The 22321-nt window shown below is 40.4% G+C and overlaps 1 protein-coding gene across 1 annotated transcript in view; it reads left to right on the top strand.

Moving 5' to 3' along the window:
- The window catches only part of agbl4 (AGBL carboxypeptidase 4), a 200689-nt gene that overhangs the window by 118717 nt on the left and 59651 nt on the right, over positions 1-22321 (top strand). The window contains exon 6 of the mRNA XM_055221304.1: positions 11011-11050. Coding sequence (XP_055077279.1) covers positions 11011-11050 — 40 coding nt within the window. The remainder of the gene's footprint in view (positions 1-11010; positions 11051-22321) is intronic.

Below are 22321 nucleotides of genomic sequence, written 5' to 3'. Positions count from 1 at the left end.
ATCAACAATTAGATCTTAGATCTGAAATATTAAGTTGTCTTTTGCATTTTACTAAACTTGTACAGTTTGAAAGTGGCCATACCTGCCCAATCTCGTCAAAACTCAAGTAAAGCTAAGTAAGGCCGGGCCTGGTTAGTATTTGGATGGGAGACTACTGACAATACCAGGTCACTTCAAGGGATATGCATTTGCATTTGGAGTTAGCTGTTTAATCAACCAGGACATGTCTGTGAAAGAAACACCATATATTGTAGAAATGTTGCAGTCTGGATTCATATTTCCAATTCTCAAAGTTGTTGCAGCCACAGTTTGTAGACATTCCTACCCAAATTTGATGGTCCGATCACCAGCAAATAATGTGTTATTGTGACTAAATTAATTTGATGTTTGAAGTTACTTGCGGCGACCTTTTAACATATTTAAGTTTTCATTTTCTTAGCCATAGTTTGAATGTTTGTCTTACTGTTAAAATTTTCTGATCTCATGCGCCTCCCTTTTTCTGCTTTGTTCTCGGCTCCTCCTGCCCTGACACTCATCTGTGATTAGAAGCTAGCCAACAGTGCATCCATCTGCTCAGCACATCCACATCTGGAGAGGGCGGTGGCTGTTGTGACTGGGAGAGGCAGAGGATCTTTCATTCTGAGGGCTTTAATTGCATGTGGGTGTGCGTGTGTCTTTGTGTTTTTGTTTGCTTCCATTGCATCTCTGTCAGACTCACTTTCCCCTCCCTGTCTGTCCTCCACTAACAGCTAATTATTGTCCCGTTTAATTACAAGTAGTGGCCGGACCCGCACCACTCTGTTCCCAAGTCTGATTGAACCGCGCTATCACTGTTTCATTTTGTTTCTAATATGGTTGTCACTGTCTGATTAATGTCTGCATGATTTTAGAAAAAAAATGTGATTTTTCTGACAAGCACAGCAATTGTGAATAGATTTGCTATGTATGTAGAAAAGATTCTGTTCAGAGTGCACATTTTAAACAACTCCAGGAGTATTAACATTTGAGAGAAGACTGGAATATGAACTTATAAACTAATACAAGTATCCCATGTATTTCAAAAACATGTATGTACAGGTGTGAAGTACCGGGGAAGCAGATTTTTCAATAAGAACACGTATGATATTTAGTTTACAGTGTGCATTCTATTATCTAAAGAACTGCACTTTGTGATTTCATAATTGCAACCTTCTCAAATTGCGATCTCGATTGATTGATATTGTGAAATCTTATTTTGCCTGTCAGATGTTGAAATTTCTTTTAAAAGTAAATCAAATAGAAAAAGGCTACAGATTCAAGATCTCCACAACCCCTCTATTGGATCCATAAAGACAATAAACCAATAGTAACATACACGTCTTCTGACCTTCAGCTCCAATTAGACCCAAGAACAGATGCTGAACTTTTCAACTTTACGGCGTGTCTATTGATACTCTGGTTGGAAGAGAAAGATAGAAGATAGTCCAGTCAATATTCACCTACACCGTTCTTCCAGACACAGGCTTTAAAAAGATTAAAAGTTCTCAAAAACAATACAAAAACCTGCTCAGCTCTCTGTAAACGAACATATTAAAGAGCCACATCTTGATATACTGAGAAATGTTGATGGTTGTCCAGTCCACAGCTGTCAGCGTGAGTTCATTGATTCAGAGGCCGGTAGTAAATACCAGGTCACTTCACCTGCACTCCATCAGTCATGGGTCAATCACAGCCCAATGGGACAGTAATGATAGGACAAAGTCTGCTGTCTGACCAAACTGTCCTTCACATTGTAGTGTTCACAAATCAAGCATGCTATCAGTGTCGCCGAGCTCCACCATCCAAAAGTGGCATTGATTCTTTGCTATGTCATTGAAGATATTCGAGTCTAAAGTGTTAGAGTGGCATAACTGTTGACAATGGGAGGTACAAACAGGTGATTAAACACATGGAACACATAAATATAATAATACCACCAGTTCATCTTAGTCCGCCACATGCACAATATTAATTTTAGCTGCTCCCCATTTGTATTAAATATTACTGGCCTATACAACATTGTGATGTCATCGGAAACCCAGCAATAGAACTTATTTGCTGTCAAGATTAGTTGCCCCATGCAAAATAATACAAGTCCAAAGATGATGACGGCGCCCATGGCAACTAACTTGCACTTGAGTGGATGGTACTTCTGGTTAAATTCCACTCATTTAAATATAGAGAATAGAGAAGAGTCTTGCCACTAATGCATCCTTTCTCTTGGTGGATTGAAAACAACTTTGTAGTGTAGTCTGTATATAACTTATTTGCTACAAAAAAAACATGTATTTCAGATCATGTTTGTAGATGTCTAAAACTACAGGCTTAACATGTTTCCATAAAAAGACAGGATGTTTTGTTTGGGATTTTTTGGGATTAGTTAAATACTGTTCATTGTTCAGACCTTAAATGTCACATACTTGAGCCCTGTAGGCTAGTTTCATTAGTCTTATCACCCTTTTAACTAGTTTAAGTGCTTCTTTGCTCCAAATATTATATCTTTTAAGCGACACTTGAAAATACTCCTTGGTCCTTTCCCTTTGAGCCTTGAGTCTATGGTCTGTCCGGGATAGAGAGACATCACAGATTTCTCACAGACTCTTAACTGTTCATTTAATTGGCCTGCATGAATATTTAATGAAAACCCACTTTAATTGAATCATATTTGAGTGGTTTTAAGGAAGCGCAGTGGTGTGCAGGCATGTGTGCTCATATAAGAGCGTATAAGAGGCTGATCACATTACTGCAGTGTCAGTGCTGTGGTAGTGTTACAGAACCATCAGCAGGTGGCCTGAGATGTCCTCCGCCTCACTCTCACAACCAATGAATCTTTAATTCTTGGTTTGTTGTATTTTTAACCGAGGACTCCTGGTCACGCAACAAAGCCTACCACTTTGCCTGTGCTTTTCACATCTCTACATCGCAACATGTAAGTCCACAATATCAAGAGTGCAGTTTTGGATACAGCAGTTTTTCTATGATTATATACATTAATAGTAGTTTGTGTTTAATACTGATTATGCTGTTTTGTCTCATCAAATGTTGCATAATTAGGTTCCTGATTACAAAAATATAAAAATAAGATTATACTGTATACAAAAACCAAAACCAGAGATGTAAATTTATGATACAATAATATTATTTTCATCGAGAAATTTCTGTCGATTTTTGTTTCTTATTCACCTTCTTCTGGAAATTGCCACCTTCGTCATTCTAGTTGTATGATTTTGCATTGGGCTGCCGATCTTGACAGCATTCTATATGGACTACAAAGCCGTTTTAAAGCCTCCTAGAGAACTGGTGCACTGTTGACTTGTTGGTCACATGAACTTTTACACAAATCAACCTACATATATCATGTTCTTGCTGCAAAACTTTTCTCAAATTCTCCCTTGAAATTAATGGGATTCCCACTTAAATAAGGTCAATAGCAAAAGATGGATTATTTAGATCAAGTGATTCACATACTTTCTTGCACTCTTATTTATACCGTCACACTTTTCTTTTCTTTTCTTTTTATTCTTTATTACATGACACCTAGCATCCTTGTATTTCTCAGAGTATGACAGCATTATGCCTCTGATTTTACTGGGCCAGACTGCCACGCCCAAACCTAACTTAAAAGCTCACCCATTAGCTCATCCTTAGCTCACCCTGCGCCTCATTGCAGGACCATGACTAAGATCCACAGACAAGGACACACAACCAGTCCCCCTTTTAGCTCCACAGTCTGCTCATGTATTACGTGTGCCGGTCTGGGCGAGCTTTCGGTTTAAAGTGGTGCCTGGGTTGCCCTAAACAATATTTTTTTTTATCTGGGAAATTTGATAGGTCTTTTTATATGTGTTTTAGTGGTCACAGGGGACATTGGTGAGATTAGATGCAGATGCTTCCTTCCTGTCTACAGAATGACCTCATCAGGAGGAGCGCGGGGCTAAAGCAGCGCACAGTAATAATTGATGCATCCCTGGAGTAGTAAAGATCAACAGACAAAGAAGGGACTTGCAGTTTTATTAAATGTTTATCGCCTAAACCACTGTCATATTTTTTTACTAGTCGCTGTTCCACTCACCGTAAATGCAGATGAATCATGGATGGGCCTGGCAACATGATGCAATGTGGTGATAGACTAGAGTAAAGTCTATTGTGCCAGTTTCACATTTTATTTCATGTGTATCATTATCTTTCAAGACAGTTAGTTAAATTAAGCTGTTGTTATGGTTCTCTTTGAGTGCTCCAGACCATAATGTGTGCCTGAGTTGTATTGGGACTGTGATAAAGCAATCCTATGGCTCCAAACACTGCATTGTTCTTAGTTGCCAGTCAAATATAACTGTTGTTGCGGAATGACTGCTAATGAGATGTGCATGTTTTGATCATATTTAGCATCATTAACTGCTTTAAAAATGTAAAAGTCTATAATTATTTCATTCTAACACGAAACAGAACTACCAAAAACCTAAAAAAAAACACCTCTATTTTTCTATAAAATAGCCTCTCAAGAGCAAAACAATAAACAGGCAAGCCACAACTTTCAAACACTGCGGGCGACTCTCAAAGAAAAGAAGCCCAACGTCTGAACAAAGAAGACTTGACTGGGGGTTGGTCAGCTCTAGTCTATTGAAACACTTCCGTCCTGGAGCACATTCATTGAAATCCCATTCTTGTCTTGTTTGTTGACATAGGTTCTCAGTTAATTTGCGATACTGTTAATTTATGCGTTAGAAATGATTCATCTTGACATGCATATTTCTCCCGTACATGAATACCTCCCTGCTTCGTAGCTCTCACAAAATGCCAGTTTAATGGAACGTTTAAAGGAACAAGTGGACGTTTATTCTTAGTTCAACACTAATAAACACTGTTTGCTCTTTATCTTCCAGCTGTGTAAATAAATACTTCTGCGGCATCAACTATAAAGACACTATACTAATCTGTTGTTTACATCTTTCTCTTTCTGTGCTCACTTATATTTGCACACACCATATTATAATCGGAATGCTCTGTTATTTCTATAATGGGATTCCACCTTAAGAGTCGTCCGTGAACACATCCAATACACACGTACACACACACACACAAGTAAAAACTAGTTGGAAAGTCACTAAGGCCATGCAATTTTGCCATATTGACTTTAAATTAATTTGGAATGAGCTACAAAATGATGTGTGCGGGGGATTTGAGCCTTCTTCCTCCTCTGTCTCTCTCTTCTCTTGGTGATAACAATCAGCAAATATGAAAAGTAAATTTTGGAGGAAATGTTGGCAAATGGGTTTTGGGTAGATTGTGCATGAATATTTCATTTGGTAATATAACAGGGCTTAGGACATGAATGGTTTTGGTTTGCTGTCATTGCGCTGACCCCTCCTCCTCTGTCTCTTCTGATTAAGACTTAGGCCGGACTCCTGATTGGTTCTGTTAATGACCATATTTATACTGATTAGAAGCGTATGGATTTCTTACAGCGAGGGATGGACCTGTCAGGGCTGCAATATAAGAGCCATTTTTTAGCGTGAACCAAGATGGACTCAAAAGAAGCTCAATCTGAAAAAGAGTTTTAGCGAAAAATACGGCAGTTTGTCTTTTAGTCACAATGTCAATTTCATATTAGTGTGAAGCAAAAGCACATCTTTCAACCTAATACAGCTAATAAGTTCCAAGGCGCTGTTAGGCGGACAAATATCAAAACGTATTAGTGAGTGATGCTGCATTCACACCGGGTCAGAGACTTGGACAATAAAACTGCTTTCCTTGTTTCCTTATCAGTACGGAGTCATTCTTATACTTGAGATCGCTGATTTCATTTGGATTCTTGTTGATTCTGTTTGTTTTGTAAGTTCCTTTGTTTCCTGCCATTTTCCTTAATTTTTAGTCTTTCACTTAATAATGGTCCAGAGGCAGTTTGCTTTATAGATTATTGTACCAAACTAAGCACTCTAAGGCCCATTTGCTGCATAATCATTTTGAAATAGTTTAACTGACATTAACAGAAAATCCAACACTATATAGTTAATGGGTGTAATTTATACACATTATAACATTTTTTCATCTACTGGGCAGCTAAAGTGTTTTACATCAAGGAATTCACAAATTTAGTACATCAGTTTATACAGTCCCGGGTTAGGTGACATACCAGCAACATTCACTTATGGGAGTAGGGTTCAAACCAACAACCTCTGGGTCACTGAATGCTCTACCAGCTGAGCCACTGCCACCAAAATCTGAGGCCAAACTACATATTTTGGAAGCTGGCTTATTCCCAAACTGCACAGAATAATCAAATGTAAATACCGACCTTATCATTCCTCTTTTTGAAACCCTTTGTCCACATAAAACATTCATAGAGATATAATACATTTGTGTTTGAGGCCCTCGGTCCCAGCGGTGTTTTTCCGTTGTTTACCGTGGTGCTAAGTGAGTGGGTTGTGGCTGTGCAGACAGTGACAGCTGCAGCGGCCTCACCTCTGGCTCCCTGCTGCTTCCTTGTTTATTGACCTAATAACACGTAAACTGGCAGGTCCGCTCCCCACTCGCCCGCGGGACACATCTGTGGAGCCAGGGCCACTCCGCTTTTTGCAAATAATAATTTAACCCTTGCTGTGTTTGTGCAGCAAGGCATGAGGTCAGTCTAATTAATTATCCCCAACACACACAACAGCCATGTAACGTTGTACTGGAGTCGCTGTAAATACAAGTACTCAAATAGAAGATACTGCAAAAATTCATTCAGTGTTTTTTTTTTTTTTATTTATTTTTACTACATTTAGAAACACATAGTAGACATCAAATATATGAAGCAAGATATATGAAATTATGTAGTAAAGAAAAAAAGTAAGTAGTTCTTTACATAATACATACATACTTACATAATTCCATATATCTTACTTCATATATTTGATGTCTTCTGCATGTATATAAACTGTAGAAACTAATAAAACTAAAGAAAAAAAAACAAAACACTAAATGAGATGGTGTATATTAGAGCCTGTATAGTTGTTGATCAGTTGTATTGTAGTGTTTGTTTAAGCACCTCACAATTACACACACTATTCTATTATGATTCACTTTGTAAATCATGTATAGCCCAAAGCAGGAGACACCAGCTTTTTTCATATTATAAAAATATATCGATGGTCAAAATATTGTAAATTAGAACATTCTTTATGGATTTATTTCCAATCCACTCCACTTTTGTATAGCACATTTCGTAAGTTTATACAGTTTTCATAGTGCTGCACAGAAACAGGTAAAAACAATATTACAAATAAAGGGGAAAAAAAAGCAAATTTTAATGTTTTCTTGTAAATTTGTCCACATACAACCTTCTGACTCAATACATCAGTCTTGGCCCATTCCTCTGCATTTTTCATCCCAACAGCGTGGCCGATGCTGAGGCCAGGCCGGCTCCACTGGGGGTGTGATCCCTTGCTCTTGGCTCTGTTTGATAAAGATTAATTCAATCCTATTTTCTGCCCTGAAATGCTTTTGCTAATGTGATTCTCAGTGTGGCGGATTCCCCTGCTCTTCTGTCTGTGTGCCTCCTATAAGCGAACATAAGCACCTTAGCCATGTTAAGGACCGGCGGCAGGAGGAGAGGGCACCGCTTGTGTCTTGTAATTCTCCCTCACGGATTCATTATGGAGAGGCAGGGTGACAACAAACCAAAAGCGTCTTTATTTGCTTTAAATAACTCAAATTTTAAAGGTGCTCTGTGTTATTTTTCTGGTGGAGGGTCGGCCGCCTGCAGGTTTCCTTAGAGATGTAATTTCTTTGTCTGGAATGTTCCTCAGTATGACGTAAACCAGTTAAAACATTAACATCGATGAGAGCCCCTCCCACAAATGTGACCTATTGCATCTTGAATTGATTAGTAGTAATTCTGAGGTTTAACCTACTGTTTTTTACCTGTGGAGTCTGTACTTCACCTGCGAGCCATGCATTTGTTGCAGTTTATGGCAGATCCAGTAGAGGGTGCTGTGCAATCCCAGAACACAGTCGAACCAGCCTGTTTCTATGAAGGCCTTTAAACTTTGAATGACATTGTAACTTTAAACATTTAATTTCATCCGTGCAATATTTGTATCAACTGTAATTATTACCATCTCACATTTATGAATCATTCAGAGATAGAAACAGGTTTAATATCAGCACAAAATATTCCATTGTAAATCTAAAGGTTTTCAGAGTTTTCACATAGAAAATGGCTGTGCAATTAATTGAATTTCTAATCAAGGTTCCAGTTTTTGCTCTATTCATGTTGTAATCGTTAATAAACTTCAGTTTGATTGATATGTGAACTCATTCTATCCTGAAAAACCTGGAGCAAAACCACTCATCTAATCTACAGGGGCACAAAACATTTTAATAATGTTGATATGTTTAATCATATCCGAACTTAGATTCATTTTGACATTATAGAATTCATTGTTTTAAATAATTGTGATTTTAAGTTTTCCCATAATCAGGTACCACAGTGGACTTTTTTTCAGTAGCAGTAGTTAAAGTAGTAGTAGTAGTAGTAGTAGTAGAAGCAGTAGCAGTAGCAGCAGTAATAGCAGTAGCAGTAGTAGTTGCAGTAGTAGTAAGAGCAGCAGCAGTAGTAGTTGCAATAGTCGCAGTAGTAGCAGTAGTAGCAGCAGTGGTAGCAGTAGTAGTAGTAATAGCAGTTGCTCTGGGGGTGTAAATGTCTGCCACCATTATTGATCACTGCTGTTGCTCCCGGTGCTTGTGTGAGAGTCAGCAGTCTGTCGAGGTGCCTGAGCGCTCCAGTCTGGAGTAGGGCGTGGGCCTGTAAATCTTCTGCTTCTGTACATACACTATATACTGTGGGTCTAACATATAGGTCTAGCTGCACTCTGGTGAAACGGCTGACGCTGTGTGGTGCTGTCACAGTGACCTCTGCTGCTGACATGATCACCACTCACTCCTCGCACACCTCTGCAGTATTTACACGAACGTCGGGATAGGAGCTTCTGCTGTGAGAAACCGGCCTCTTCACACAAGCATCATTTATAGTCGGAGCTAATGAAATTTGTCTCTCTCCTTCTCATTGTACACATCTGCATCAGCACTTTACGTACTCACTCATTTTGTTAGCAGCTGTATGGTACGTTTTTTATGAATTCTGTGACAACAACAGAACTAGCCACTTATAAAATGAGTCCAATATCTCTGTGAGCATCTATAACAAAGATTTGACATGTTTTATTGTTGAAGACACAGGTTATTTTCACGTTTGCTCACCTTTTATAGCAAATTCCCTCTCTACAATCAGCTAGAAACGTGTGCATCTTTTATTATTACATATTAAAAGCAGCATATCACAGCTAATCAGAGAGCTCCTCCCCAGTGTCACTGTACATAAGGACACGAGGACTCTAAAATACTGCTGAGAGTCACAGCGTTGATCCTTCTCTGCTCCACACTTGAATATTAATGACGTCTGCTCCAAAAAGCCTCGACTGTGACCTCTCCTCACACACACACGTGCTCATGTTAGATTTCCGTGCTTCTTGGGGACATTACATTGACTAGTGTTAATTTCCTGGAGACTGAGCTTGACCTCGCTTAATGCCATACTGTGAAACATTCCAGGCAAGCAAAAAATGTCCATGGAGGTAAGCAGCTAATGGACACACAGTGGACCTTTAACTTGGTGCCATTCATTATATAATAAAGGATTTGCATCATGAGAACTTTTTTTATGATTTTAGTCCCCACAGTGTGATAATACACACTCACACACGCACACACACCCCCACGCGCGCGCACACACACACACACACACACCCCTGAATTGGAGACCCTTCATCCTCCCCTCTCCCGGATGTGAAGAAGTTTCCTGAGGGACCGAGAGACGAGGAGCACCGAGGTGTTGATTACGGCACTGCGTGGAAAGAGAAGAGGAGAGAAAAAGAGGGTTAAAGGGAGAGGAAAGAGAGGGTTAAAGAGAGAGGAGCGGAGGAGAAAGAAGCGAGGAAAGGAGAGAGTGGAAGGAGGAGAGATGAGAGGAGAGGAGACAGAGGAGTGACAGAAGGGGAGAGGTGGGAGGAGTGAGGAAAGGAGAGAGGAGGGGAGGAGAGAAGAGTGAGAAAAGGAGAGAGAGGGTTAAAGAGAGGGGCGAACCAGCACCTCTCCGCACCTCTCCGCAGCTGTAGGAGACATCAAGTGTAAAATTGCACGGTCCTTTCAAACACACTCCATCAAAGCTCATGAGGTCACACCTGCACTCACCAGAGTCGGGGAATTTCTTCAAAAACATAATCACACACATGCTTTTTATATGGACCATGTTGAATACAATACTTTCTCTGTGGAGATTTGAGATATGTTTTGATCTGATTAAGTGTACCTACCCCACATTCGACCGAGCACACTGACCTTTTAACGTGCTACCTGGGCATTTCAAGTGTTCCCTGTAGAGTGCATTTTCCCCTCTGATATTCAGATGTTATCACTCTGCAAATAGATGCTGTAACACACTTTGCACCTCCATATGAAGGAGAACATGCATGTCACACCTTCATGCCTGGAATACACTTGTCACCTATAAGACATCGCACGTAAAACTATAGAGGGATGACTCGTGAAGTGGAAGATTTTAAAAGATTTGTGCTGTAACTCAAATCTTACTGTACCTTTATGTCTCTTTTAATGAGCTATTCTATAAAAAAGTAATTTAAATGAACAAATACACGCAAATCTGTCACTGGTTTGGTCAATAATGCGGTTACAGTGGCAGCTATTGCATTTTTTTTACAATTATGAAAACCATTAATTCACACATTCATACAGTAGCTATAGAAGTAAGATGGGTGAAGTGTTTTGCCCAGTGACACTTCAGCAGTAAGATGCTAGCAGGAACTGACAACTTTCTCAATATTTGATATGATCTAAGCCATCAGTCCCATTACAGTGCACACGACAAGTTCAAATGCGCAAATCTGAAGAATACTTGAAACCAAATAACATTTTGTTTTTCCTCTTTTGCAGCAACAGCGACGTCTAGACCTGCTGACCATCACCAACCCAGGTAAGGGCTGAAAATCATCTTGAAACTATCCGCTCATAAAATAGAACTAGAATGCATACATAAACACATGGCATAGTTGTGTCTTTTTTGTCTTTTTTGTGTTTTAGCTTACGCCACATCGTTTTGTATTCAAATGTAATCATAACTACACTCAACATTTATGGGTGCTAGCCAGTATCCACAGGGCATAAAACTGAGGAAACTGATGCAAAAGTTTACTATGATACTATATTTTTTTACCACACGTGTCTCATTTTGAAGTCATCCATCATAGAATTTTTGCTTGGGCTTTTTTGGGAATATAATCAATATACTACCACTGTTGTTAATAAACAGTGTGGGTTGCCAGTTTTTGCAGTTTTGCGTTTTAATCTCCTTTCAGTATGTTTGACATGCCTGTGCGCTTTCCTGAATTGTGTCCAATCTGCACCTTCTATATTACATTTGCACTACCAACACAGATGGTGCTTGACTCGTAACTTTGACTAGATGTGGAAACAAATCACAAAGTAGTTTCACGAGGGGACCTAAATCCACAGCTGTGTGAGGCAGAGATCCACCGAGACACAGCGCCAAGAGAAAAGGCAGAGAAATGCAGAGCAAAAACAGATGGGGACGGCAAGGAGGATACCGAGACCCATATGTGTAAAGTATCTGGATGATTTAATGTGCTTTGATTAGAATAATGCAGAAGTGAGGCTGGTGCAGTCTGGGTTAATTTAGCAGGTTTACTCCGCAGCTGTTGTTTAGGCTCAGGGCAGCGCTGTAACTCGCCCCCGGACTTCAGAAGCTGACAGAGGGCACACGGGACAGAGAGGTGTGGGCGGAAGAGGTGGATGAGATGGAGTATGGCAGAATCTTGGACATGCAAGGAAGAATGGAGCGCATCTGTGGAGCTTTTTCACACAGCACTATTGACAAGTTGATATATCATAGTTGTCTGCAGTCTGTAGTCGCTGTATTATTTTGGCAAAAGCATCTACATGACTATTTGTCCATACATCAGTGTAAAGGCCAATAATTATGTAACCTTGACTACCTTGTGTTTAATTGCAGCTGTTTTATCGCAAAAAATGACATAAGTACATGCATTCTAACTGTGAGCATTGGATACATTCAATACAATACTCTGAAATTTTTCCAATTTAATATCTCCATGGATCCAAGCAGGTGGCAGACCCTCCACCCAAAAAGATACATAGTGCACCTTTATATTTCAGCTCTTGTCCAAAGCGTGTTGTTGTAGTAATCCACTTCACTGTTGTCCTCGTGTTGTCCTCGTGTGCCTTTAAGCACCATGGACAGTTCCCACTTCAATCATTCATTCACCAGTTCTCAAGACACACAAAAACAGATTAAACCATGACAACTGCAATTCTCATGTTTATTTTAATCATTGGCTTATGAAACTAGACATAAAGTTTAAGGTCTTCCATTTAAAAGGAGAATGTTCATTAAAACCAACCAGCGTGACTCCACACTATGTAAAATGAATCAAACAATATGAGTAAAGTAACTGGTAAATCAGAAAAGTAATAAGTTGCATATTTAAACCAAATGGTGTATAAAACATCCTTTAATCAAAAAGTCAACATGTACCACACAGAGAAAATTACACTCACTCTTAAAATAAAATGACAGAACTGATAAGTACTAAGAAAAAGGCTTAAATTCTGTTACAAAATTCCTCCAATGTGGTAATGAGATGTTCTGCGAATGACACCGCCTTAACAGTTCTTCGGATATCATGCTGAGTGGATCCCGAATCTGCTCAAAATTTTACACAAGAATATTTTAGTGTTGGACTCCTCTTTTCCTGCTCATAAAGGGCCCTAGAGATGTCTTTCAGGCATAACTCCAGAGAGGCAGGCTTCTGTGACCGCTGCAGAACTCGGTGTGCTGTGCTAAATGATCGCAGGTCGCTTGTCTGCCTGTTGTAACCTGTGGCCTTGAAGTGAAGTCTATTATAATCTTAACTTGGCGGACATATTTTATCCAGGCCTGTCGTGTATTACTATTCACAGTGGGCGAGTGGACATGCACAGAAGCTCTCAAGGTTATTATGATGGCTCTGTGAACGAGTCTGATGATTGGGACTGATAAAGAAACTAACAGGACATCCTCTTCTCTCTGGTTTAAAGGGCTTACTGCCTCTCTCTAGCTCTCTCTTCATCTTTCTTTCTCTCTCTCTCGCTCTCTCTCTGTCTGTCTCTCTGTCGGCCTGTCTGTCTTTCTCTATCTCTCTTTGTCTCTCTATCGGTCTGTCTGTCTCTCTCTTTTTCTCTCTCTGTCTCGCGCTCTCTATCTGCCTTCCTGTGTGCAACTCTCTGTCTGTCTCTCTCTATCTCCTCGCCTGTCTCTCTCTCTCTCTCTCTCTCTCTCTCTCTCTATCTGCCTCGAGTGTGCGTCTCTCTCTCTTTCTCTCTCTCTCTCTATCTGCCTTGCTGTGTGCATCTATCTTGGTCTGGCTCACTCTTTTTTTTCTCTCTGTCTCTCTCTCTCTGCCTTCCTGTGTGCCTCTCTCTCTCTCGCTCTATCTATCTACCTGTGTGTGTCTCTTTCTTTGTCTCTCTCTCTTTCTCTCTCTTGTCTCTCTCTATCTGTGTGTCTGCCTCTCTCTCTATCTCTCTGTCTGCCTGTCTCTCTCTTTCTCTCTCTCACACACACACACCTTCACTCTCTGTCACTCTCCCTCTCTCCCTCACAGTTTTCTTTGGTTTTTTTTTAATATCACAGGTGTGGGTGAGATTTAATGTTGCATGTTTTAATTATAAAGGTCTGTTAAACTTCAAATCTCTCTCTTTCTCCCTCTTTGTCTTTCTGCCTGTATTTCTCTCTCTCTTTCTTCCTGTTTCTCTTTCTGTCTCTCTCTTTTATATTTCTGTTTATTTAAGAGTAAACCCCCTGCTCTTCATGTCCTTGTGCATTCCTCTCTCTCTCTCTCTCTCCAGTTTGTATAGTGTGTGGAGCGAGCGTGGCCAATCACAGGCCGTGAGCGCGTTAATAGGCGGGAGTAACTGGCTGTATGTGAGCGGGAATGAGATTTGATGAGGACTGTGCCCGCGCTGCTCCACTGGCCTCTGTTTCTAATGGCATTCATTAGCCACTATAAATAATGATCAACTCCCGTGTTCTCACACTCTCTGTCCCATCTCTTCAGTTAGTTCTGCTACACTGAGGAACAACTCACATAAGCAGGAATCCTTTGTGTGGTCCAGGGATTTGTTTATAAATGGATGAAGAAGTTTGCCTGTACTTGTAATTAAGACCACAATCATTGCACTATTTTACGTCAATTAATTAGAATTATCGAACTGTTTATGGTCTTGTATTGGTCCAAGAAATTGTGAAATAAGAGTTTAAAAATGATTTCTGGAACTTTCTGAACTAAGAGTAATTGAAAGAGTCTGAAGTAACATTGTAAAAAAAAAACAAAAAAAAAAAACAAAACAACCCATGCCTTCAGAATATAAGGAAATATCAGGGAGGTCAAAGGTCACTCAATTTGATCTCCACTTTCCTGATTTTTTAAACGTTTAACTTGAGACACTGCGGGGGATTAGGAACAATATCTTCCTATTTCAATCTGAAACTTGGACATATGAAGAAAAAATGCTAGGTTTAAAATTTTTGCTTAAATGTGTTAACATATTAGACACAAAAAACACTGTTAGTTAATGTAATTTGAATGACAAAACGTGAAATAACGCACAGAATCTCACAACTCAGAAAAACTAAATCATATCTGAAAGAGTGGTGTAAAAAAACCCACACAATATTATCAAAAGTGTTACGGCAGCCACAATTTGTAGTCAAGTAAAAGTACTGTAAAATATATGACTTAAGTAGGAGTAAAAGTACGCTTCTAAAACTCTACTTACTTTAACTGGATAAGTACCTCTTGACCTACGCCAACCTCACCGGTGATGTCTCTCTCCTAATCCTCCCTGAACCTTATTCCAAATAGAGTACTCATGTAGTTGTCCTGCTTGTGTGACGGCATCTTCATAACTTGTCTTCCCTCAGTTCTTCCTCCAGCCCCCCTCTTCTCCTCCTCCCGAGCCCTCCTCCGTCCTCTTTAATTGGACACTTGAGCGGCGCGTGTTGCATGTGGCCCCTGTAGAACACACAGCCTGACATTTCAGACTGCTGACCTTTGCAGACCCTCCACAACTAAATAATGATTAGCGCTGGCAACTGTTCCTCCATCAGGTGCACACCGCGGCGCCACAAAAACACCTGGACGGGGCTTTGTCTGCGCCAGGAGACAATAGAGAGCGCACCATTGTTTTATTGCGTATTGATTTCATTGTTCCATATCTGCAGTCAGCTCTCAATAATGTGGGATTGTAAATGAACTGAACTCGCTACTGTTTAGATTCTTTATTGCTTTTATAGGCTCTTTATGGCGGGAGAAAGGTCAATAATATTCATGAGATCAGGACAGGTTTGAGAATTCCCTTTATCCCTGAGTGCGTGTACAGTATGGATTTAGGACTGTGAAGTAATGTGCAAGTGGATCTCTTTTATTTTGGTTCTTCTGCTGTTTATATCAACACAAATCTTCTCAATTACAGCTTTGATGCCATGTGTTTCATGTTCAGCGCTGCCTTCAGAAAATAAGGATCTGGGAGGTCAAAGGTCACTCAACTTGACCTCCACTTTACAGATTTTTTTACGTGTTTAAGGCGAGACGCTGCAGGTAAATAGGAACAAAATCTTTCACTTTCAAACAGAGGGAATTTGGAGTGGTTAGTATTTGAGTAAACTAGATTTGACTGAAAATGTGTCTAAATACTAACATTTTATATCATGATTTTATGAAATTGTTCTAACTTGGATATCTCCTGACATAATATAATCATATAATATTATTTGATGCAGTAGTTCATTAGTGTGCGCCATTATTCCCGTCTCCCCCACACACACAGATGGCTTGTTGTTGCCGCCATTATATCAATTTCTCTCTAGTTTCCTGGTTTGTCTCACATAGAGCAGGTCCCAGCAGACGCAGTTGTTTCCAGACGTGCGGTTGACCCTGGAATAAGAACAGGAGAGCAGCCCTCCCAGCCCCTATACTCGCCGACATACCTGCACTGATGGAACTCTCCGGGCTTTAAACCTGTGTGTGCTTGACTGGCTCTGAGAAACTGTGGGCTGGATTCCACTGCAGACTTTGCAAACACAAAGAAAGAAGTGTGAAGTCAGACAGGGACAAACATTATTTCAAAGTGATTAACAGACTTCTGTGGAAATGGGCAGCTGTGAAAACAACACTCCTTATTATTGCCATATCCTTTCTTTGTCAATTTGCACATTTTATCTCGTCATTACAAAACCATGCTTCTATTTAATGTTGTTTAAAATGTGGAAGGGTTGGTATTAAATGCTTTCTATTTGATTTTGCTTAAGGTTTACCACCAGAATACAAATGAACAGATAAAGAAATGTATTTTTACACCTCAAAAACATAAATGGGAAAGTATTTTGTTTCATTCACATGTTTATTTGACATCTCCCAGAATTCTTTTCATTATGGTCGGTTTCAACACTGTCATGCTGCTCTTTAGTCATTGCTTTGCTCATTGCGAATGTTTCCAGTAATCTATTCACACTGTATTTTAAGGTATAAAACATATAAACCTTAAGGGGTTTTTTTAATGGCTGAAAAAGCATATTATTATAAAGGTTTTTTTTGTGAAAATGGGAATATAAACATTGGCAAAGAGGGCAAGGAACAATAATATTCATCCAATCACTCTGAATGTTTGTCCATGTGTGTGCCTGTAGGTTTGTCTCTATAATACTAATACACAGAGTAAATATTTCCTGTGTTGCAAAAGCGGTAATTTCACGGAGTGCACACACAGGCAGCCATGTGTTTCATGTTTTCATGCATAAAGAGCAGTGAGTGTGTGTGTGTCTGTGTATGTGTGCGTCTGTGTATGTGTGTTAACTCGGAGGACAGTAAATGACAACAGAGGCGCCGACAGCCTCTCTTCTTCTTCTTGCCTTTAAAAGCATGCTGCGTCTGCGGCGGTAAACAGCGCTGAACAGGCTGTGGGCTCTCAGATTATTTCTTTGTCAGAGCTTCAGCCACCAGTGTTGCCGAGCACTGCTGTGGAGCAAATCCTCCTAGAGACGACTGATTGGATTTTTGTTCCAGGGAGCCTTTTGTGTTAGCAGCATAGGGACTAGATAATAGAGGCTGATGCCACTCTGTCTCTGTGTTATGGCGGCTGGATTGAGTTTTTAGACGCTGTGTGGTGTGTGTGAGAGAGAGTGCTCACATAAGGCTGTGGTCAAATAACTGTGCTATAGGATTGCCACTATAGACCTCATCTACTGAATATAGGGTCTGTTCTCCCAGTGATTTATGGGTGAATTCAGGCTCCTGGACACTATAGCTCTGGGTATGGTCAATCCATGGGTTACAACATGATACAAAAATAGGACCGCTGAGGGATTAACAATTTTTTTTTTTTTTAAAGATATCTTTTGAATAAGAGATAAGTTTCAAATTGTTGCTTGTAACAGGAAGCTGAAATGAATAGCAGTGGTACCCAAACTGTGGTACATGTACTTAGTGATACCAAGGCTGTTTGCAAGAGGCCTTCTGCAGATAGCATTTCTTGTATTTAATGACAAATCTATGAATGTTTTTCTGTCCTTTAACTAATCCTTTATTTTACTTTCATTTATTCACAGTTTAGTCTCATTCTAGTTAATGTGGTTAAGATCTGGTGGTATTCAGAAAGCCATATTTGATCTTTGAGAAACACTGGTCTGTAGTATGATATCTACAAGCGGCTGTCTGTTGGTTGCGCTGTGCATGCCATGATGCGCATGGGTGATTTATTTATTATTATCATTAATGTGAATATTTGATACATTTTAAATAGTTCATATACACAGTGCATAGTCAATGTCAGAGAGTGCCAGGAGATACTGACTCCCACAGTGAAGGTTAGAGCTGTCTTATCTCAGCCCTTTGTCAGAAGGACACTCTGAGCACATGTGCCCACAAGCCATGCATGTATAGGTTAAAAATGTACACATTATTACACTCCATAGGGAACAGACACTTTTAATTGGCTTTGCTGAACTGCAGATTTAGCCTTCAGGTTTAAGTGCAAAAGCAACCCGAGTAAACTGTAGGAAAAGTGTTTCTGTAGTAGTGACCCCTATTGGACAGGTCAGAATACCTCTACATAAAACATAGAGAACAACACTTGTCTGTGTGGGTTTAGATATCTAAATTCACTGGCTTATGATGATAAAATATTAACATGACTATGAAAGATCTGAAGAAATCAGCTCCAGTTGAATAACCGAGGCAGAGTACATTTTAAATTCTTTATATTAAACATAAACATCTTTTCAAGGGCATATCTCTTTGTGTGACTTGGAGGTTGAAGCAAATTTTCCCCCAGATAATTGTGATAAAGCTAATGAGGAGAAAAATTTCTCAAAATGTGTTTTTTGTCAAGAATCCTGTCTAGTATGTTTGACAGTGCCTGTTTTTTGCACCTCTGTGTTTTCCGAGTGCATCTGCAGCTCAGTGCAAACAGAGGTGACTTTTGTCAGGCTGCGTGTCCGGCCTGGCTTCTCAGGTCTGATTCATCCTGACTGCTTCTTCTCCACAGACTAGAATGTGTCTCACATGAGGTGCACTGTATTTACCTTCTTCACCTCAGATCCACATTTCAAAGGATGCAGAAATGCATGACAAGTGACATACTCTTCTTCTGTCAGTGTTCTGTTTTTTACTTAACAACATTTTATTTACCTGTGAATTTATATTTAATGAATCAAAAGAAAAGAAAGGAAAAACAAGGAATGTAATTTGGAAATTTTATTTTTGATAAAAATCCATGATTTTTGTAGCATTGTGAGGTAGTAAAGATGTTTGCTCCAGCCTGGCTGCCACTTACTATGCATAGGTTTTCAATTTAACAAGACCCAATGGTAACATTATCTCTGAGCTATAATATAAATATTAGAGATTTTTAGATTTTGTTCATGAATCTCATTCCAAAATAAAATAATAGAATATAATCTTGCAATATTTATACTGTATCCTTTACTTTGGAGCCACACTTTTTTGCATTGGTCTTGTAGAAAAAGCAGTAAGTAGTGTCTAGAATCTAATATTGCACTGGGAGGCTGTGTGCTTGTGCAGACCGGGGCAGCTGTGCCAGCATGCTGTATTAGGCTTCAAATCAATCTCAGCCTCTTCCAAGTGAGCACTAAACGATTGTGCGGAGCGATGTGAGACTGGTGACCTTGCTCGTCCTTGACTACAGTGCGGTGTGTGGGGGGCTGTTTCTCTTGTCTGGCTGGTCAGTGGTTAAGTAAAGGCCTCAACTTGTCAAAGCTCATTGGCCGTGCCCTTGTACGTGACCTCCAACCCACAAGCGCAGACCCCCTCATCCCCTGGTGTGATGCAAGCACTGCTTGGATAAGGTTTGATCTGCGATTATCTGTCAGAAGCCCTGCACCTGTAGAAGGCAGTTTGCCCCTGTGCCTGACAGGAGGCTGTGGTCATTGGTCCAATCCCCAGGCACCCCACTGCCCACACAGGCTACAGCATGAGGAGTTCTGTGGCCGCCTCCATCTCTGTGACAGTCGCTCAGAGGAGAAGAGGCAAAGGGAGGAGAGAGAGAAATGGCATTAAGATGAGCAGTATTCCCACAGACCAAAGCCTGCCCACCAGCCATGTGCTGCGGCTCACCTGGTGCCAGATAAGTGCAGATTAGAGGTGAGCGAGGGTATTAGAGGCATCAGGAAATATCTCTCTGAAACCCGGCCTCTGCCTTGATACTTTTGGGGATTTCTTGTGTCATGTCTGACATTTGATGCTGAGGCAGAAAGGGAGAAAGGGCACAGTACACACCACTCACTCAACTCTTTAATCTGTTGTGTTTCAGATTATTGTGCCCTTGCTTTCGCACACTGGCTGCTATGACAACATTTAAAACCTGAGTTGATTTCTAAACTCTGAACTTGATTTGCTATAAAATATGTTTGAGATGAACTGTTCACTTGATAGTCTTGATTTGGTTTTGGTGACAATCTAGTCTGTCTGTTCTTAAAAATCACTACCTTGTATTGATTAGGCTATTTATATGTTCTTCACTACAACATTATTGTAAGAGTATTGCTATTTATACTCATAAGTATACATAAATACACACAAGTAAAAACTATGCGGGTTTTCCAATTGAAGTTACAAACTTAACATTTAGTATCATTTTTGTTCATGCTGTGTATTGTCTGATTTGGTGTTGCAACTGTATAAATGGCACTTTTTTGAGATCCTCTCCAGTTAGCAGAGAATATCAGCTCACTGACACTCACTGGATCAATACAGGAGCACAGCAGGAGGCACAGCGCCTCTAATGAACCGAATTGACTGGTGCAGAAATATGATTAGTCTTTCCCTGGTGGTCATTATGTTTCTTATGAGGAAGATCAATGTCTCTTCGGTGGATCAGTAAGCACACCCAGCATGAAGGCACGGCCTGCCATCAAACTGCTTAATGTTTAATTAAGTCACTATGAGCTCCATATCTTGTGTCTTTCACTCTTACTCAAAGGTCTGTCTTAAGCAGAGTGACTGATGTGGCTGTATGAGCCTTGGCTCTTCATTTCATGGGCTATCTCATTTTAAATTGGTGAATGCCTTCTTTATGGTTGATTAGCAATTCGTGCAGATCTAATTATGGAACATAATAGGAAAAGTCTACACAGAAAAACAAAACTGGCCTACTTTGTAAGCAGTGATTGTCCCTGCCAATAGAGTAATAGTTATATTTACATAGATATAGCATTAGTGGTTAGACCTATATAACTGTATTTAGTACAACCTATCAGAAAATAGTTGTTATTACCAAATGCACTCAACTTGTGAACCGAAACACAAAATGTAATATCTGACATACCCTTGCTTGAGTAAGTGAAAATAAAATTGCTATCCCTTGATAACTTTTTGCCCATCGTTTTATGTAATTGTATTGTTGATAAATTGTCCCTCACTGAAATATCTTCTCTAGCTCATTTTCCTGCACAGGCATCAGTTATGAGGACAAAGTCTTGCCCATTGCCTTGATGATATTTTAACTTCACCTGTCAGTTGCCATAATGCTACTGTGCCTTATTTCTGTTTTTTATTTCATCCATCTGTCATTTTCTGCTTATCCGGGTCACAAGGGAAGTCTAAGCAGGGACTCACAAACTTCTCTCACCACTTCCTCTAGCTCCTTCAGGGGGACCTCAAAACGTTCCCAGGCCAACGGAGAGACATAGTTTTTCCCAGAACCTCCTTCTGGTAGGATATCAGCAGAAGAATCGGAAGACTGCCTGGAACACCCCCCCAGGGAGGCGCTCAGGAGATGCCCGAGCCACCTCAGTTGGCTCCGCTTGATATGAAGGAGCAGCGGCTCTATTCCAGGCTCTCCCCATGTGACTGAGTTTCTCATTCTCTCTAAGGGAGCGCCCAGCCATCTTGCGGAAGAAACTCATTTTGACCCCTTGTATCCGCAGTCTTGTTCTTTCAGTTATTACCCAAAGCTCATGACCCTAGGTGAGGGTAGGAATGTAGATTGACCAGTAAATAGAAAGCTTTACCATTCTATTCAGCTCCTTCTTTACCACAACAGTCCAATACAGTGACCGCATCACTCCACACAGACCCACCTGCCTGGTGCAGCCATCTTTTTAATGTATCTGCACACTGTCCTTCAAATAAATAAAATAAATAAATAAAATTAAAAAAACCTGTCAATTTCAAGACCCCGAGATACTTGAACTCCTCCACTTAAAGCAGGGACTCTCCACCCACCTGGAGAGGGTGAGCCACCTTTTTCTGGTCAAGAACCAAGGCCTGAGATCCCTTCATCCCAGCCGGATCTCAGCTGGAAACAGCAGAGATGAGATCCTGTGATCCGCAAACTGGATCCCCTCCGGCCCCTGGCTGCGCCTTGAAATACTGTCCATAAATACAATGAACTGAACCAGTGACAAAGGGCAGCCCTGCCAAAATACAATATGCACTGGGAACAGATCTGACTTACTGTCGGCAATGCAAACGCAGCTGCTGCTGCCTGCCATACAGGGACCAGACAGCCCTTAGCAAAGAGCCACGGACCACACACTTCCAGAGCACCCCCACAGGACACCACAAGGGCCACAGTTTCCACATCAACAAAGCCATGGATGAGTCCACAGCTGAGACCCCAACATATGCTTCCTCCTCAGAAGACCTGATGA

This window comes from Periophthalmus magnuspinnatus, chromosome 4 (genome assembly GCF_009829125.3).
Source record: "Periophthalmus magnuspinnatus isolate fPerMag1 chromosome 4, fPerMag1.2.pri, whole genome shotgun sequence".
NCBI lineage: Eukaryota > Metazoa > Chordata > Actinopteri > Gobiiformes > Gobiidae > Periophthalmus > Periophthalmus magnuspinnatus.
This window is presented reverse-complemented; position numbering and strand designations above follow the sequence as displayed.